Source organism: Drosophila grimshawi, unplaced genomic scaffold, assembly GCF_018153295.1.
Source record: "Drosophila grimshawi isolate 15287-2541.00 unplaced genomic scaffold, ASM1815329v1 contig_848, whole genome shotgun sequence".
Classification (NCBI taxonomy): domain Eukaryota; kingdom Metazoa; phylum Arthropoda; class Insecta; order Diptera; family Drosophilidae; genus Drosophila; species Drosophila grimshawi.
The window spans coordinates 16964734-16979888 of record NW_025063692.1 but is presented as its reverse complement, the minus strand read 5'-3'; the positions used below and the strand labels follow the sequence as shown (position 1 = coordinate 16979888).

Genomic DNA, 15155 nt, shown 5'->3' with positions numbered 1-15155 from the left:
CCATAAGCTAGGAAAAGCCATTGCATTTTATACAAGTCAAATAACTGGCAGAGTAACCTAGTCAGATCATAGATCAGATTTAAAGTGCCCAATCTTAGTAAGAAAAAAAAACATAAAATATGCCCAAATGTTTAGAAAGCTGAAAATATTTAATCTCTATTTGAATTTGATTTCTTATTATTTTTATACATTTTAGAAAGGTTGTATGCATGTTAGTTTTGAGTTTAATTTGTGCTTCTATAATTTGGAAAATTGCATTGATCATTTTGCAATAACTAAATTTCATAATCATAGATAACTAAATACAAATTTTGTATAGGAATCAACTTAAAGTATTTGAATATCGACAGAGAATTTTACGGGGTACAAATATTTTTACCTGTTGCCAGTATTTTTTTTTGTTTTTTTTTTGTCGCATTGAGTTATTATATGCCGGGGCCGTGGTGATAGGTGTTTTTTTCTTTGGGCTTGTATAGGTGCTTGGATTTAAGTTTTGGGCTTGGTATTGGTATTTTGAATATGAGTTTTTGGCTTGGCTTAAATTTGGCGTGAGCACGTTTAGTTGGCACCTTGTTGCTTGTGATCGTGGCATAATATTTGCATAAGCAATTTCCTAAGTAAATTCACATTTCGCATTTGCAGAATGGATCGCGTTTATTCATCGGCGCGCCTGGCAGCTGGTATTGGCAAGGTAAACTGCACGTTTTTAACCATTTACCATTTAAATTTAGTATGAAACAAGTAAATCAATATAATATTTACATATAAAGTCAAGTTCTATTTATACTGTATGTATTTTGAAATTTGTTGTACTCGTACTACCTATAAATACAACAGCTACTCTTATCCAATGTATTTAGTTATAGATAGACCTTTAAGTATTTAATTCCTAGCCAAAGTGAGCCCAACCCTACCCCAAAACACACACACATAATGTAGTTATTGGTTTCATATACATAAATCCATTTCTTATGATCTTATATATTTTTCCTACTTTGAAATAGTTGCAAAATGTTGCCTTTGATTTTGCATATAGTTCTTTGTTCCCGCCCACTTCCCATCACTTTGCGGTTTACCCTATATATTTGAAATTTTGCATACGAAATCTCTTTTTGTGTTAATTTTCAGTTTTAGTTGTGTTTAATTTTGAGCATCCTTAGAATTTAGTACGTCCCTAACCTCAAAAAAAAAAAATAAAAATAAATAAAAATAAACACAAATAATCCACAGATTAAATTAAACTACACAGATATAAAATAGCATAATCTTAACCCACAGAATAGTATTATAATTAAGCTTGAAATTCGTATGAAAGTTTTGTATTCTAGAATTCTTGATCTCAAGATCGAAGCGTAGTAATTTTCATAGATCGTATTGAAATGGTAGAGTCGAAAACTTAAAGTTATTATAACAAACTGGAAAACAATCGATATAAATGCATCAAAGTATTGAAAGATAATCATTTTGAGAAATTAATGTTGTTAATACCACAATCGAAACATTCGTTAGTTTTCCAGCACTAACATAGTATTTTTTTATAAACTCTAGATGCTTAAGATATTTACTGTATGTGTCAATCTGTTATGTCAACATTTATGTATACACTCCTGAAATGCGCTAATTAAATAGTTATTTAAGTCATGATTTTTTTCTAGTGTTGTCGAGTTGTTCTTGTTGCTACCATCCAAAATTATTACACAATTGGAATTGTTGTCGTTTAGTGTTGTCGCTGCTCGAAAATCAAAACAAACTCATTTGGCTAACTATTTACCATCTACAACTCGACAGCAACTGCTGCAGATAACTAACCCCATGTTAAGTTTATCGTGTAGTCAGTTGAACTATTGATTATTGATTATTGATTATTGTAATGTACTTGTAATCGTAACTATAATTGTAATATTTAACTTTAACGATAACTACTACTATAACTGTACCTGTACCTGTACCTGTATCTGTACCTGTACCGTAAACGCGTCATAATTTCCCACTTGAATTTTTAGTCGAACTCTTTATTTGTCTCATTTTGATTAATATGTATTATGTATTCTCTTTTTATTCTTGAATTTTGAACCGTAAAAACAAACAAACCAAAAAAAAAAAAATTAAAAAAATGGCCTCTGTGCATTCTGTACCGAACGCCATGACCTGTGTCTGTTGTTCAACCCAACCAAAACCAAAACCTAAAACCGCAACCAAAACCACAACCAAAACCAAAACCAAAACCAAAACCGAAACCGAACATAAAATACACATCAAACCTAAAAACTCGATACCAAAACTTCTGCTATTATTATCCGAAATACTGAATACATAAAAAAAAAGGACAAACCTACTCAATACCGCCCGATGCCGAGTTTCCATATAAGCCGCCTTATTATCAGCCCTTCGGCACTGGAGGTAATAATAATAATACGCAAATACGCTTCTCACACCGCAAAGCTCAGCCAACCTTATCTACAACATTGATCAAACTTAACCCTACAGCCAAGAGCCTAAAAAAAAAAAATGATACAATAAAAACTGTACAAAGTATCTGAATAATCTGAAAAAAGGCGAAAACTAAAAATAGCTTCTTCACCGAAAAAAACCTTACCCTCAAAACTCCACATTTTATATAATGGTGTGTGTGTGATAATATTAAGAATACGAACTCGAAACCATCAACAAGGCGCTGAGACTGTCAAGTCGGGTCAGAAAGTTACCTGTTAACCATAACTTTTGCCCCTGTCCACGATTTGACAGCGTTCGCTAAATTTGTCCACACCCACCGTAAACCACCCCCTTCTCTCTCTCTCTCTCTCTGTATCTCTCTGCCATCATCAAACGCTTCGCTAACAACGAGTGCAACGAGGGCAACGAAAACCGCACAAACGTTCCACAAATCGTTCCCGAAATGCCTCGTCACGCCTCAGAAGCACATAACTGCAGCATTGGTTCGTGTCAACACTAAGCAATGCTCCATACCAAAGTACTTAGTGCATAGTGCATAGTGCATTCACTTTATAGGTAGCAAGAATCATACCAATCATATATGACAAAGTAATCACATATCTACATATATATTTGATCTACTTATCAATGAGAACGGTTAAGGCAACAGTTACTTGCATGAAATTCGAAAATGTTTTAAGCGCATTCAATTATTTTGTGCTGCCAGTTCGCTTTTAATGAAATATTATTATTTGATTCATTGTATGTTGACCGGTTGGCAAATTGGCAAGTTGTTGAACTAAAATTTAATTGGCGACTCTGCAATTTTATCTATTACATAAAAATTATGGCACTGGTATATATTTTTAAAGTTTGACATTTTACGGGGCTATTTGACTTTGAAAGCAACGAAGTTGATGCACTCACTTCTTTTGTTGGCAGGCTTAAATTCCTTGATCAGATAATGAAATTCTCATTTATAGAATTTTTTTATTTTTTATTTTTCTTTATCATCCCGAAACTGTGAGAATTTATCTAAATAAGCAAAGTACAATTGTTCTCATATTAAAATGGTAAAGTATTTTATTTCCTGAAGTTAGATATTCTTAATTTAAGAGTCCTTGATTAAAAAATGTAATTTATTTGTCATTGAATATATTTTTATTTCTTTTTTTAATGTGGACTACAAAAAATCAGCAACAATATTGAAAGAAAAAAAAAATTTAATTTTAAAAAGCATAAAATTAAAATTAAATTAAATGTTTAAAGCATTATTGAAATATTAAAATACAATAAATGAGAGCTTGGGAAAATCACAGAAAATGAATCACAGTAATTTTTAGATGGGAAATACATCCGAAACTTATAAATAAGAAAAGACAAAATTATAAATGAGAGTAAAAGAAAAAAGAAATTAAAAGAAAAAACAAGAACGATTTATTCAAAGGTTTGATCGGTAAATGGGCAAATTTAGTATTATGGAAAAAGCAATTTCCGCTGATAATATAGGAAAGTGGGAAAAGAAAGATGATTACGATAAATGCGTGAATCAAATAGCTATTCTAAAATATGGTACTCTACACAGAAGAAATAGAATCGCTGGCGGCAGAGTAGATGCTAAAGTAGATGCTTACGAGTGGTGTCCGAGGCTGGTCTGGACACAAAAACTGCACCTTTCACATTTAGCAAGCATTTTGTTCTCACACAGCCAACAATTAACAACTTGTGGCTGTAAAGCATCTTCGGCTAGCTTAAGTGTGCAAGTTTTTTTTAATTTTAGTTTTTTTTTTTTTTTATTGCAACAAGCCATTTTGACAACTGGGGTCAAACAAACACGAAATGCAGAAATAAGATTGTGAAAGCGACTAAAAGCCAACAATCAAATTTAGGTCTCAAATTTTGTGAGCACCAGAACATTTTATTTAGTAATCAAACCCGTTTTGGGATACTTAAAAGATTAGCAATCACAAATAAAAAGTTAAGTTACGTCAATCAAACTCAAACTGGAATATTTTACGCAACAAATGCTTCTTTTGTTTTGTAATTGAATTAAATAATATTTTAAAATTTCTTTAAGTGAATATTTTATACATTGTATATCTATGCGGATTGTGCTTGAATTGAGAGAAGTTTAAGTATGAGCGTAGTGCAAAATAACGCCAGGATATATGACTTTCAGCAGTAAGGATCTCTTGCCTAAACCGTTCCCATACAAACATACACATACACACACACACACACACATACACATACGTACATAAATATTATACTAAGCTTTAGTTCAAGTATTTGAAGTACATAAAGTAATGGCTGTTACTAACCGTAATTCCTATGGGCTGAGGACATGTCAGCCAAAGCATCCGTCCCAAGCATGCCTCACCAGGGATTAAGCCTAATCTAATCTATCTATCTATTTATCTATCTATCTACCATTTTAGAGATAGTAGTACAATTCATGGCTTCTTGGAGTTATCTAGAAGTAATCTCGTAGTCACCTGTAGATCTTGAGAATATTAATTTTGTCTTGTACTATTGTTGCTGTTGAGTTTGTTTGCTTTTTGTCTTCTTCTTCATCTGTTATTGTTATTGTTTTTGTTTTGCTTTTTTTTGTTTTTCATTTTTGTAGTTGTTGCGTTGTTGTTTTTTTTTTTTAATACTTGTCATCAGGCATGCCGCTCTTTAATCGTAGCTAAACAAACCTCACATTTCACCAATCAATGATCTGCAAAGCGATCTTCTTAACAGAACCGAACCGCACTCACACATTTAAACTCCGATATTCACAGGTCAGGCGATTTCGCAGGATGTGACCAAGCCGGAGAATCAAGTGTTCTCCACGGCCGAAAGTTCATCGGCCAGTGATGATTCGTATTTGGGTTACTCAATGACCACCGGTGACTTTGATGCCGATCGCACCGAGGATGTCGCCATCGGAATGCCACGTGGCGCCAATCTACTTGGCAAGATCGTTGTCAATCGCTGGAATATGGCCAACATATTTAACATAACGGGTCGCCAGATCGGTGAATACTTTGGCTATGCTCTCGCCTCCAGTGATGTCGATGGTGATGGCCTCGACGATCTGATCATCGGTGCACCAATGTATACCGAGCCCGGCAATGTTGAGGGCAAATACGATGTGGGACGTGTCTATGTACTGATCCAGGGCGGCCCATCCGTGGTAAGCTATTAAAACCTACATAAAGAACACAATACGGTTTCCTCACTTTCTCTGAAACTTGCATTAAACAAATCTAGTAACTGAAGTAAAGTATAAAGATATTGAAATCGAATTTAATATTTTAGACCAGGGTTTTCTTCACAGTTTCTGTTAGAAACATATCAATGAAAATCACAACGCAATATTTCAATTCACTTATCTGAAAATGTGAAATGTTGATCCTTAAATTAATTCTGAAAAACATTTTTGAATTTCTAAGGCGATTTTCTTACAATTGCAATAATTGAACACATCAAATGTTGTGCTTAGTTGAGTGAGTCTAGCCAATAATATCAACATGGATTGCTTTATGCTTGTTTTGAAGCCTTACTTACTTTTTGCTGATATTTGGATTATGATATTTACAGTCGGACCACTGGATGGTGGAGCATATACGCGACGGTTTCCATACGAAGGGTCGCTTTGGCTTGGCGCTGACCACGTTGGGCGATGTGAATGGCGATGGGTATGGCGATTTCGCTGTCGGTGCACCCTACGATGGACCCGAGGGTCGTGGCATTGTCTACATTTATCATGGATCCGCACAGGGTCCGCTAACGAAGCCATCGCAGATCATTAAGGCCGAGCAGTTGGTGGAGTCGGCACCGTATCCGCGCACCTTTGGCTTTGCACTGTCCGGTGGCGTTGATATGGATGGCAATACGTATCCGGATTTGGCCGTTGGTGCCTATGCCTCCGATCAGGTATACATCTTCAAATCACGTCCCGTGGCCGCTGTCAATGCGGAGACGGTGTTTTCAAGCACAACGAAACTGATCAGCCTGGACGATCGCAGCTGTGAGCTGAAGCGGGATCGCAAGCAGGTGCCGTGCATGCCGCTGAGCACCTGCTGGAGCTACACCGGTCGCTATCTGCCCAATCAATTGGACTTTGAGGTGTCGTGGCTGCTGGACGCGAAAAAGATTCGCAATCCGCGCATGTTCTTCATTCGCGACGAGGGCAAGAATATACGCAACCAGACCATACGCTTGACCTATGGCCAGCGGTATTGCTTGAATGAGACCGTCTATCTTATGGATAGTGTCAAGGATAAGTTGACACCACTCGAGGTCGAGGCACGCTACAATCTGCGCAGCAGTCGTCCCCTCGAACCGTTGGTGCGACGACGTCGCGAGGCCCTCGAACCGGTCATCGATCAGAATCGCGAGATCATTCTACGGGACTCGATCAACATTCAAAAGAACTGCGGACCGGACAACATCTGTGAACCAGATCTGGCGCTGACCGTCACGTAAGCCAAACTTATCTATCGAAACAATCAATTATCGTAATGCCAAATCTTTTGTAGTGCTGTGGAAAAGTATCTGTTTGTGTCGGGCGAACCGCTGACCATTGAGGTGCTCATCAAGAACAACAACGAGGATGCTTTCGAGGCTGCCTTCTATATGATAACGCCAAAGGATTTGCAGTTCACCAAATTGCAGCAGCTCGGTGAAAAGATCGATATGCCCATCACCTGTTCAGCTCCGGATGGCAGCAACAATTACACCCTCAAATGCGACATTGGCAATCCCCTCAAGGGTGGCAACATGGTAGGTCTCTCTCTCTCTCTCTCTCTCTCAATCTTTCTGTCTGTGATTACCAATGGAATTGGATTTTGATTTTATTTTTGACAGACACACTTTGCTGTTAGTTTTGTGCCAGCCGAGAAGCATACGAAGACTTCCAGCTATGATTTCTACTGGGAGGCGAATTCAACAAATCCGGAGAGAAAGAACTCCAAATTCGATAATATTGGTAGCAAAAGCATTGGCGTCTGGGTGGAAACGGATCTAACGATCAAGGGCACCTCGCTGCCCGACTATCAGGTGTACAAGGCGTCTGATTACAAGGCACCGGGCAATGCGACCATCGAGGAGGAGATCGGGCCACAGGTGGTGCACATCTATGAGCTGCGCAACAATCTCAGCTCATTCATTGAGGGCGCCATCGTCGACATCTATTATCCATATCAAACCGAGTCCGGTGATCCATTGATGTATGTGCTCAATCAGCCAGAGACTGGCGGCAAAATCCGTTGCGACATGATCGAGGTCAATGAGTTGGGTCTCAAACTCAACGAGAAGCAAAAGAATAAATCCTATCTGCATGCTCAGGGTGCCATCAGCAATTCGATGAATGTGGATGCTGGTGCTGGTGCTGGTGCTGCTGATGGTGGCCACTTGGAGATACCGAATGATGCACAAACTGGGGGCACTGTACGCGTCAACGTTGGCAACGACAATCAGCGTCGGCTGACACCCAAGCAGAAGGAGCTGTTGGAGCGCGAGGATGCCCAGGATGTTACCGGTGATGCATCCTATGTGCACTTGGATCGTGCCAACAATGCCGTTCGCCAACAGGAATTCAGCAGCAGCGGCAATCGTACCGATTATCAAATTGGCGGTGGTCCAAGCCAGGCCGATCTGCGTGGACATAGCACCCGGGGACATATACAAATGGCCAGTCCTCATGTGATCACCAGCTCCAGTTCAAGCTACCAGATGCGACCCCAGCAATCGCAACATAATCAGCAGCTTTATTTGGCTGGTGGCAATGTGGGCGACAAGTCGATGTATGGCGGACGCAGTGGAAATTTCCAAACTGGCACCTTGGATTTGGGTAACCTAAATCGTGGCAATGTGGACAACGAGCTGCACCAGACCCAAATGCAATACGGACATCCGGGCAATGTGCAACATCATGTTGTTTACAGTTCCGGCACCAAACCATATTATGGGCGGGAGAACGAAGACTTCTACGATGAGGACAATCAACAGCAAAAGGCACAGGCTCAATCTGAATCGCAGTCACCCGTTCAGCGTCAGTGGAGCACATCCAGTTCGAGTTCGACGCAGCGACGCTTTAAGCGCGACAAGCCAACAACAATTGAGATGAGATTGGCCAATGGCACCTCACCGTGCCTGGGTGTCCAGTGTCGCCGTCTGCGCTGCTATGTCCAGAATCTTGGCTATGAGGATGCGGATGCCGCATTTGTGGCGATACGTGCTCGCATGGTGGCAAGCACAATGGAGAAACTGGCACCCACCGTGCCACTCAACGTGTCCACGCTGGCTGTGGCAAATGTGACGCTATTGCCATTCATCGGTCGACCCATGGAGATGATTGTGAAGACGCATGAGATCTTCTACAAAGCGCAGCCGGAGCCACTTCAAGTTCCCGATGTGGTGCCACTGTGGGTCGTTGTATTGGCTGCCTGCGCCGGCGCACTCATCTTTCTACTGCTCGTCCTTCTACTCTATAAGGTCAGTTGATTATTCGAATTTTTAAGTTAAGTTATTATTTAAGTTTATTATTTAAGGCACTTGTCTCAGTTATTCATCCAAATTTAATCCTCACCAATTTATAACAAATTAATATAAAACAAAAGCATATCATTATAATTGGTTTCAAACTTTTGCCAAAAAGTAATACTTTCTTTTTTTTTTTTAAATTTATTGCTTAACAGTTTTATATTAGTTCCTCTTATTTAATTTAAGTTCAATAACCGTTACCGTTTCAATCACCTGTGCAGCCAATATTCAAACCAATTTGTCTTTTCAGTGCGGCTTCTTCAAGCGCAACCGGCCCGCGGATCATTCGCAGGAGCGACAACCGTTGCGGAACGGTTACCATGGTGACGAGCACCTGTAAGGCCTTTGCTGCAGCAGTAGGACGGGCAGCAGCAGAAACAGAACTAATACACTACACATACGAACAATTAACATCGCACTAAACAACGTACTAAAACAAGAAAACCCAAAAAACAAGAAACGGTTTTAGAAACAAACCTAACTAAATAACGAACGCGCTTAGCCAAGTTTTAAGCCGCGCGCGCGCTTTTTAAAAACGCCCGCCAACGACAAAAGTAGCCAACAAAAAAAAGAAACCTGCAAATCTATACAAAAATTAATGTGCGATGTTGCGATGAATTTTTTTTTAAACAAAAAAAAAAAAGAAAAAAAAAAACAAAAACACGTAAAACTTGCCTAGTCACAAAATTGAGAACTTTCTGATGCGAAAAAAGTTAAATGATATTTTTTTTCGTTTGTTTTAATTATTATTTAATTCGTTCAATGAAACCTTGCAAATTTGATGAACTTCTCCATCGAGTGCTACTTTAATGTGTACTAAAGATAAAACTATATGGTAAGTAAGTGTGACTGTGTATGCGTGTATGTAAATGTATTTGTGTGCGTGAGTGCGAGTGGTTTTTTGAGTGAGTGTTTTTAGCTAATGTTGAAAGCAAGACCACAAAACAAAAACAAAAAGAAAAACAAAAAAAAAAATGAAAAATTAAGCTAATTAATATGTGAATTTTATTTGTAATCAAGAAATAATAATGCTGCCCGCAGAGAAGCTTCGAGAAGTGTCATACTGCCACGCCCACTGGCGCCAGCAGCCAGCAGTAGCATTAAAATAAATCAAATATTAGGTGCTACTTTAAAGTTTTTATTTTCCCATTCCCCCCCCCCCAAAACCCCCTCCTAACTCCCCTCCCCAACCTTCCCATCCACTCCTCCCATAGACACATATTATTGAAAGTTTTCAAATTGTAGGCGTGAGAAAATTGTTTGCCAAACTCAAAGTTTGCCAATCGTAAAATCTGCAACACCAAAATGGGTTAATGCAAAACTATTAAAAGAAACAATGTGTAATGTTTTTTTTTCTTCTTGTTCTTCTCATAATTGTAAAAGTCTTTGTGTATATACTAAAAAAAAAACAAAAAAAAAGTCGAGAAAAAAGGAAAATGAATAATTAATTCGTTTAATTAATTAATATGCATTTATTTCCATACTACACCGCAAGAAGCGCAGATCGACTTCTTTTGGTGTACTCTCGAAATAAACTTTGGGTAGTGTATAATAAATATATATGTAGGCTTTTGCTTGTTGTGTCTACCTATTATTTAAGCACAACTCGCTATTGTTTAATTTATTAACTGTACTTATATAAATGCGTATGTATTTTATTCTTTTTTTTGCTAATATATGTATTAAATTTAATTTTTTATTAAAAAAAGAAAAGTTATCAATAAAATCAGGGTCAAATTGTAAAAACTCATCTGTGAAATTTTATTTTGGAACAAAATATTTCTTTCAGCAGGAAATTCAAAATGAATTTGAAAACAATCGATCCTTATCGACGCGATTTAAATGTTATTCAGAGTGACGGGACTAATCGACAAATAGTTATCAATTGACAAGACTATCGATAATAATGCTCACTTTGCGTTTACGTTGCTCTCGTGTGCGTTAACGTATTCACAGAGGTTTGTGCATTGGCTAATGACAATAAAATTGTTTAAAATAAAAGTATTTTAGGATTTTTTGTGTGTATTGTGTTCATGCAGCAATTGCAGCAATTAAATATTTGCCGTACATGTTTTTCGTAAAAAAAAATAAACAGCACGCTGTGTGCCGACGGCAGAACAGAGCTCGTAACAACTGCATTCGAAATTTGAAACGTTACTCGATACACATAGAACGGTAATTGCGGCGTTCATTTTGTTCTACATTTCTCTTTAGTAATCATTGAGAAAGCAACGTTGCGCGACGTGTGCCGCGGCGTAATTGGCGAACGTTGACGTTGACGCTGACGTTGTTGTTATTGTCGTTCAGTTAGTTGTGCGCGTAAAACTGCAACTGTTTTCTTTTCTTTTCATTTTGTTTTTTTTTTTTGAAGTCATACACAAAGCGAATATTAAATGGTTGTGGTTTTTATTTTTAGAATGAAAGTTAAAAGTAAGCTGCTCTACAAAAAACAAGTGTTTGCCAAGATTTAACAACGCAACAATAAAAATAAAGGCAAATCGAATATTTAGCGTGTATTCAAAGAGTGTGTGAATAATATGTTAATTACATGTTGCTAACTGATAGCAGATCTCTTATTTTTGTTCTTTGTAACAATTACAATAATATAATTAACGAGAGTGAGTGCAACAACAACAACAAATACAAGAAGGTAAAAGCAAAAAGTGCTTAAGCTCCGCTTTCAGGTGCTTCTACAAATGTGTGTGTGTGTGTATGTATGTGTGTTTTGGAATGTGAGAAGTACGAAACATCTACAAATATGGAGCGAGTACAGAGCAAAGAGTGAGAGAGAGAGAGCACTTTCAAGCCGTAGTTATAAAGTATCCTTGTATTGGTATGTTCATGTGTGTGTGTGTGTATGTGTTTGTGAGATATGCCGGCACAACCGGTTCGTCAAGTCACTAAACCAAGACCAGCAGCAGCACCACCACCACCAGCAACAAAAACAACAGCAATGAGAAGAAGAAGCTAAATTGTAGAAAGAGAGTAGAGCCAATATGTGAATGCTGCGCAGACAGCAATGCGACGGCGACGCTTGCGTCGTTTTCATTGCCTGCGATGCTGCCAGCAGTGCATTCTGCTTTTGATTTTGGTTCTCTTATTTTGTGGTGGTTGTTGCGTTGTTGTGCTGCTACCGTCTCACACCCACACAGCCACATACGCATATACAGGCCACATGTGCTGCGCATTAAACGCAAAAACAAAAAGAGAAGAAATTCCCATAATTAATGCGTAACAGCGTCGACGTCGACAAAAGCAGCTGCGATCTAGGGATGTGCAATAACCGTTAAGCATAGTCACCACACTTATATACATATATATATATATATATATATGTATGTGTGTGTGTGTATGTATTCTCGGTTAAACACGGATCTTTGGTCATCCTCTCAGACAACGACGACATTTCCGCTTCTTTCACTGCTGGCGCTGCTGCTGTTGTTTTTATCTCCACTTTTGCCTTTCGAATACCGTTATATTTTTTTTTCTATTTTTGTATTTTTTTGTTGCTTGTTCTCGCCGTATAGTGACTGGGTTTACCTCTGCCTTTGCATTTGCGCATTGTGCTGCACACGCACGAAGCTACGCCGACCCCCACCATCGCCCACACACCCATTCCCCCATCGTTTTAATAGTTGTCTTTTGCCCGCATCATCGAATCGACTGCCGAATATCCGCTCGATTTGCACTCGTTTTAATTTTGTTTTCAATGCCCTCTCGCAAAAGAGTTCGACAATTATGTTAGAAAGTCTGGCAACGTTTAAGTGAAGATGCTGGATTATATAAATAAATTATTCTATTCATTAACTACATATATCACATTTTTCATTTTGTATGTAGTTTAAACGACAATGAATTGATGAAAATTTTAAATAGTAATCATTAAATTAAAAGATTTCAAATAATGTTCGTAATTTCTTTTTAATAATCTATACTTTGTATAACCCAAATAACCCTGTAATGCAGAAAGTATGCGTCTGTGATTGATCGTAAATGGAATACTATACGACTCCATATAATACCAAGACAGATTATTGGAATGCACTTGCATTACACCCCCAAATATGGAATAGAGCTTAGCATATATTTTCAAAAAGTAGTTAGATATAAATATAAATACTCGAAATATAGAAAGCTCACTATATCTACAATTTGACGACTTATTCGAGGATATATAACAATTTTAAATATGAACAAAAAAATATATTTTATTTTTCAAAAGCTGCGCCAGCGCATCAATTAAAAGAGATAGTAAATCAGATAATAACCAATACCAATATAAGAAATACGTTATAAGTATTTGTTGTTGTTGTTGTGTATAGTATTGCAAAGGAACAATAACTAAACTCAAATATTGTATATTTTTGTCTGCCTATTCTGCAAGGGAGAGTATTCAAATTACGGTATTCCAAGACTAAGTTACCTTTTTTTATGTGTGTTGCCGCACATGTACAGTGCATGTGTATTTATGTATATATATATATATGTATTTGTGTATTTATTTATGTACATAAATATGGCAACAAACCGCACCTTTTCCCGTTAAGCGCTTGAACTTGTGATTTACGCTTCAGCTAACATCGAATGCTGCTTTATAAATACTCAGTCAACTTTCATTATATTTGGGGGGATGTTTAGAAAACTTTCGACATTATGTATTTTTCTGTTGGATATTGAAGTAAGTGCATGGAGATATCTTCATATATATGCACAATACAGCAAGCAAATAGTAATACTATTATTAAATATATCATTGTGATTCCAAAAGGACAACAACAATGTAAAAATGTTACAAAATATTACAATTAATTTCACTAAAACTCTGATGCTGCACTATATTTATTGTAAGACCTCCATAAAAGGAAAACATCTGTCATCCTTAGATTGATTTATTACTCATGTTCTTGGCTGTAGAGTTTTCTTAAGCGGTCAAAATCATATGTTGTTTTGTGTGTGTTTGAAGTGTCTCTTATCTGTAATAAATCAATGCACAGATTGTTTGCATAGGCTCTTGAGCTAAATATGGAAAAGGAAAGAAAATCTGGTAACCTTGAAATATGTATGCATTTATGTATGAAGAACGAAAAACGTGTTGCAGCGTTCTATATAATTTAAATATTGAAGTTATCTTTAGTGTTGAGTGAGCAATTTTAGAAAAATGCACTCACAAATAAATAAAATATTGACAAAATTAAACAAATTATTATATTAAACTAATGTTGTTGTTGCATGTTCCGTTATCAGCGAGTGCTGATCAAACTTGCATTGCCTTGTGCACAGCTGAGCGTAAACTGCCGCTGCCACTGCCTAAGTTGGCGTCGCCGTCGCCTCTGGCTTTTATAAGTGCAACTAGGCAAAGTGTTGACACATTAATATTTCAACAACAACAACAACAATAACATTAGCAGCAATTCAGAGCTCGGTCGTTGTGCAAGCCGAGCTGTCAGCAATCAAGGTTATCAGCCATCAGCTATCAGCAGCGAAACGCAGAGTTTCTGCCATCTACTGCCCCTTTCAATAGTCAATTATTGGTAGTAGTAGAGTCTACTTGGTAGTAGTCGAGTCTCCGATCCCATTAGCTATATACAGTTGCGAATAAAATAAAAACAATTATTTTTTATTCTGACTAATCTCACAAAATATATGTGGTATTAAGTTACTCGCATTTCGGACTACTCATATCATTTAGCTGGCATTGGAATAATCGGTCAAAAGATAAGTTATAGCTTATATCATCGAGATGGGCGTTGTTAGAATGTTTAGTTCACAGCTAGGCCTTAAATAGGTATCATTCGGAAAATATTGGATTAAAGCGAAAAATTCTTTTCAAATAAATTAAATTGCTTAAAGCAAACATTTTATTTAATATAACCAAAAAATAAAAATATTCAACTATTTCGAAAACCAAACAAAAATGTAGGTGTGAGCAGTGCAACTCTGGTTTGCCAGGGTATTTAATCTTCGGCCTTTGTGCGTAAGATAACCGTTCTTTCTTGTATTCTTTTTGTTTTTTGTTTTGTTTGTGTATTTGTAGTTTTGCTGAGGCAAGTATCTTGAAACACTTTGATAATGGGCGACGATGTTCGGTGCGCCATTATTGACAAATTAAATGTCAATAGCACAACATGAACAACCTCAGCAACAACATGGTAAAGCAACAAATGGCGACACTGAGACAGTAGGCACCA

The 15155-nt window shown here is 37.4% G+C and overlaps 2 protein-coding genes across 3 annotated transcripts in view; both read left to right on the top strand.

The window, feature by feature from the left end:
• LOC6565331 (integrin alpha-PS2) overlaps positions 1-9307 on the top strand; it is a 35593-nt gene extending 26286 nt beyond the window's left edge. Inside the window, exons 5-9 of the mRNA XM_043216069.1 lie at positions 5220-5614; positions 6022-6905; positions 6963-7206; positions 7291-8919; positions 9218-9307. Coding sequence (XP_043072004.1) covers positions 5220-5614; positions 6022-6905; positions 6963-7206; positions 7291-8919; positions 9218-9307 — 3242 coding nt within the window. The remainder of the gene's footprint in view (positions 1-5219; positions 5615-6021; positions 6906-6962; positions 7207-7290; positions 8920-9217) is intronic.
• A 2286-nt stretch (positions 9308-11593) lies between these two features.
• Positions 11594-15155, top strand: part of LOC6565332 (protein gone early) — a 30338-nt gene continuing 26776 nt past the window's right edge. For both annotated transcript variants that reach the window (XM_001991668.2, XM_032737954.2), the window contains exon 1: positions 11594-11617. The gene's annotated coding sequence lies outside the window, so the exon portion shown is untranslated. The remainder of the gene's footprint in view (positions 11618-15155) is intronic.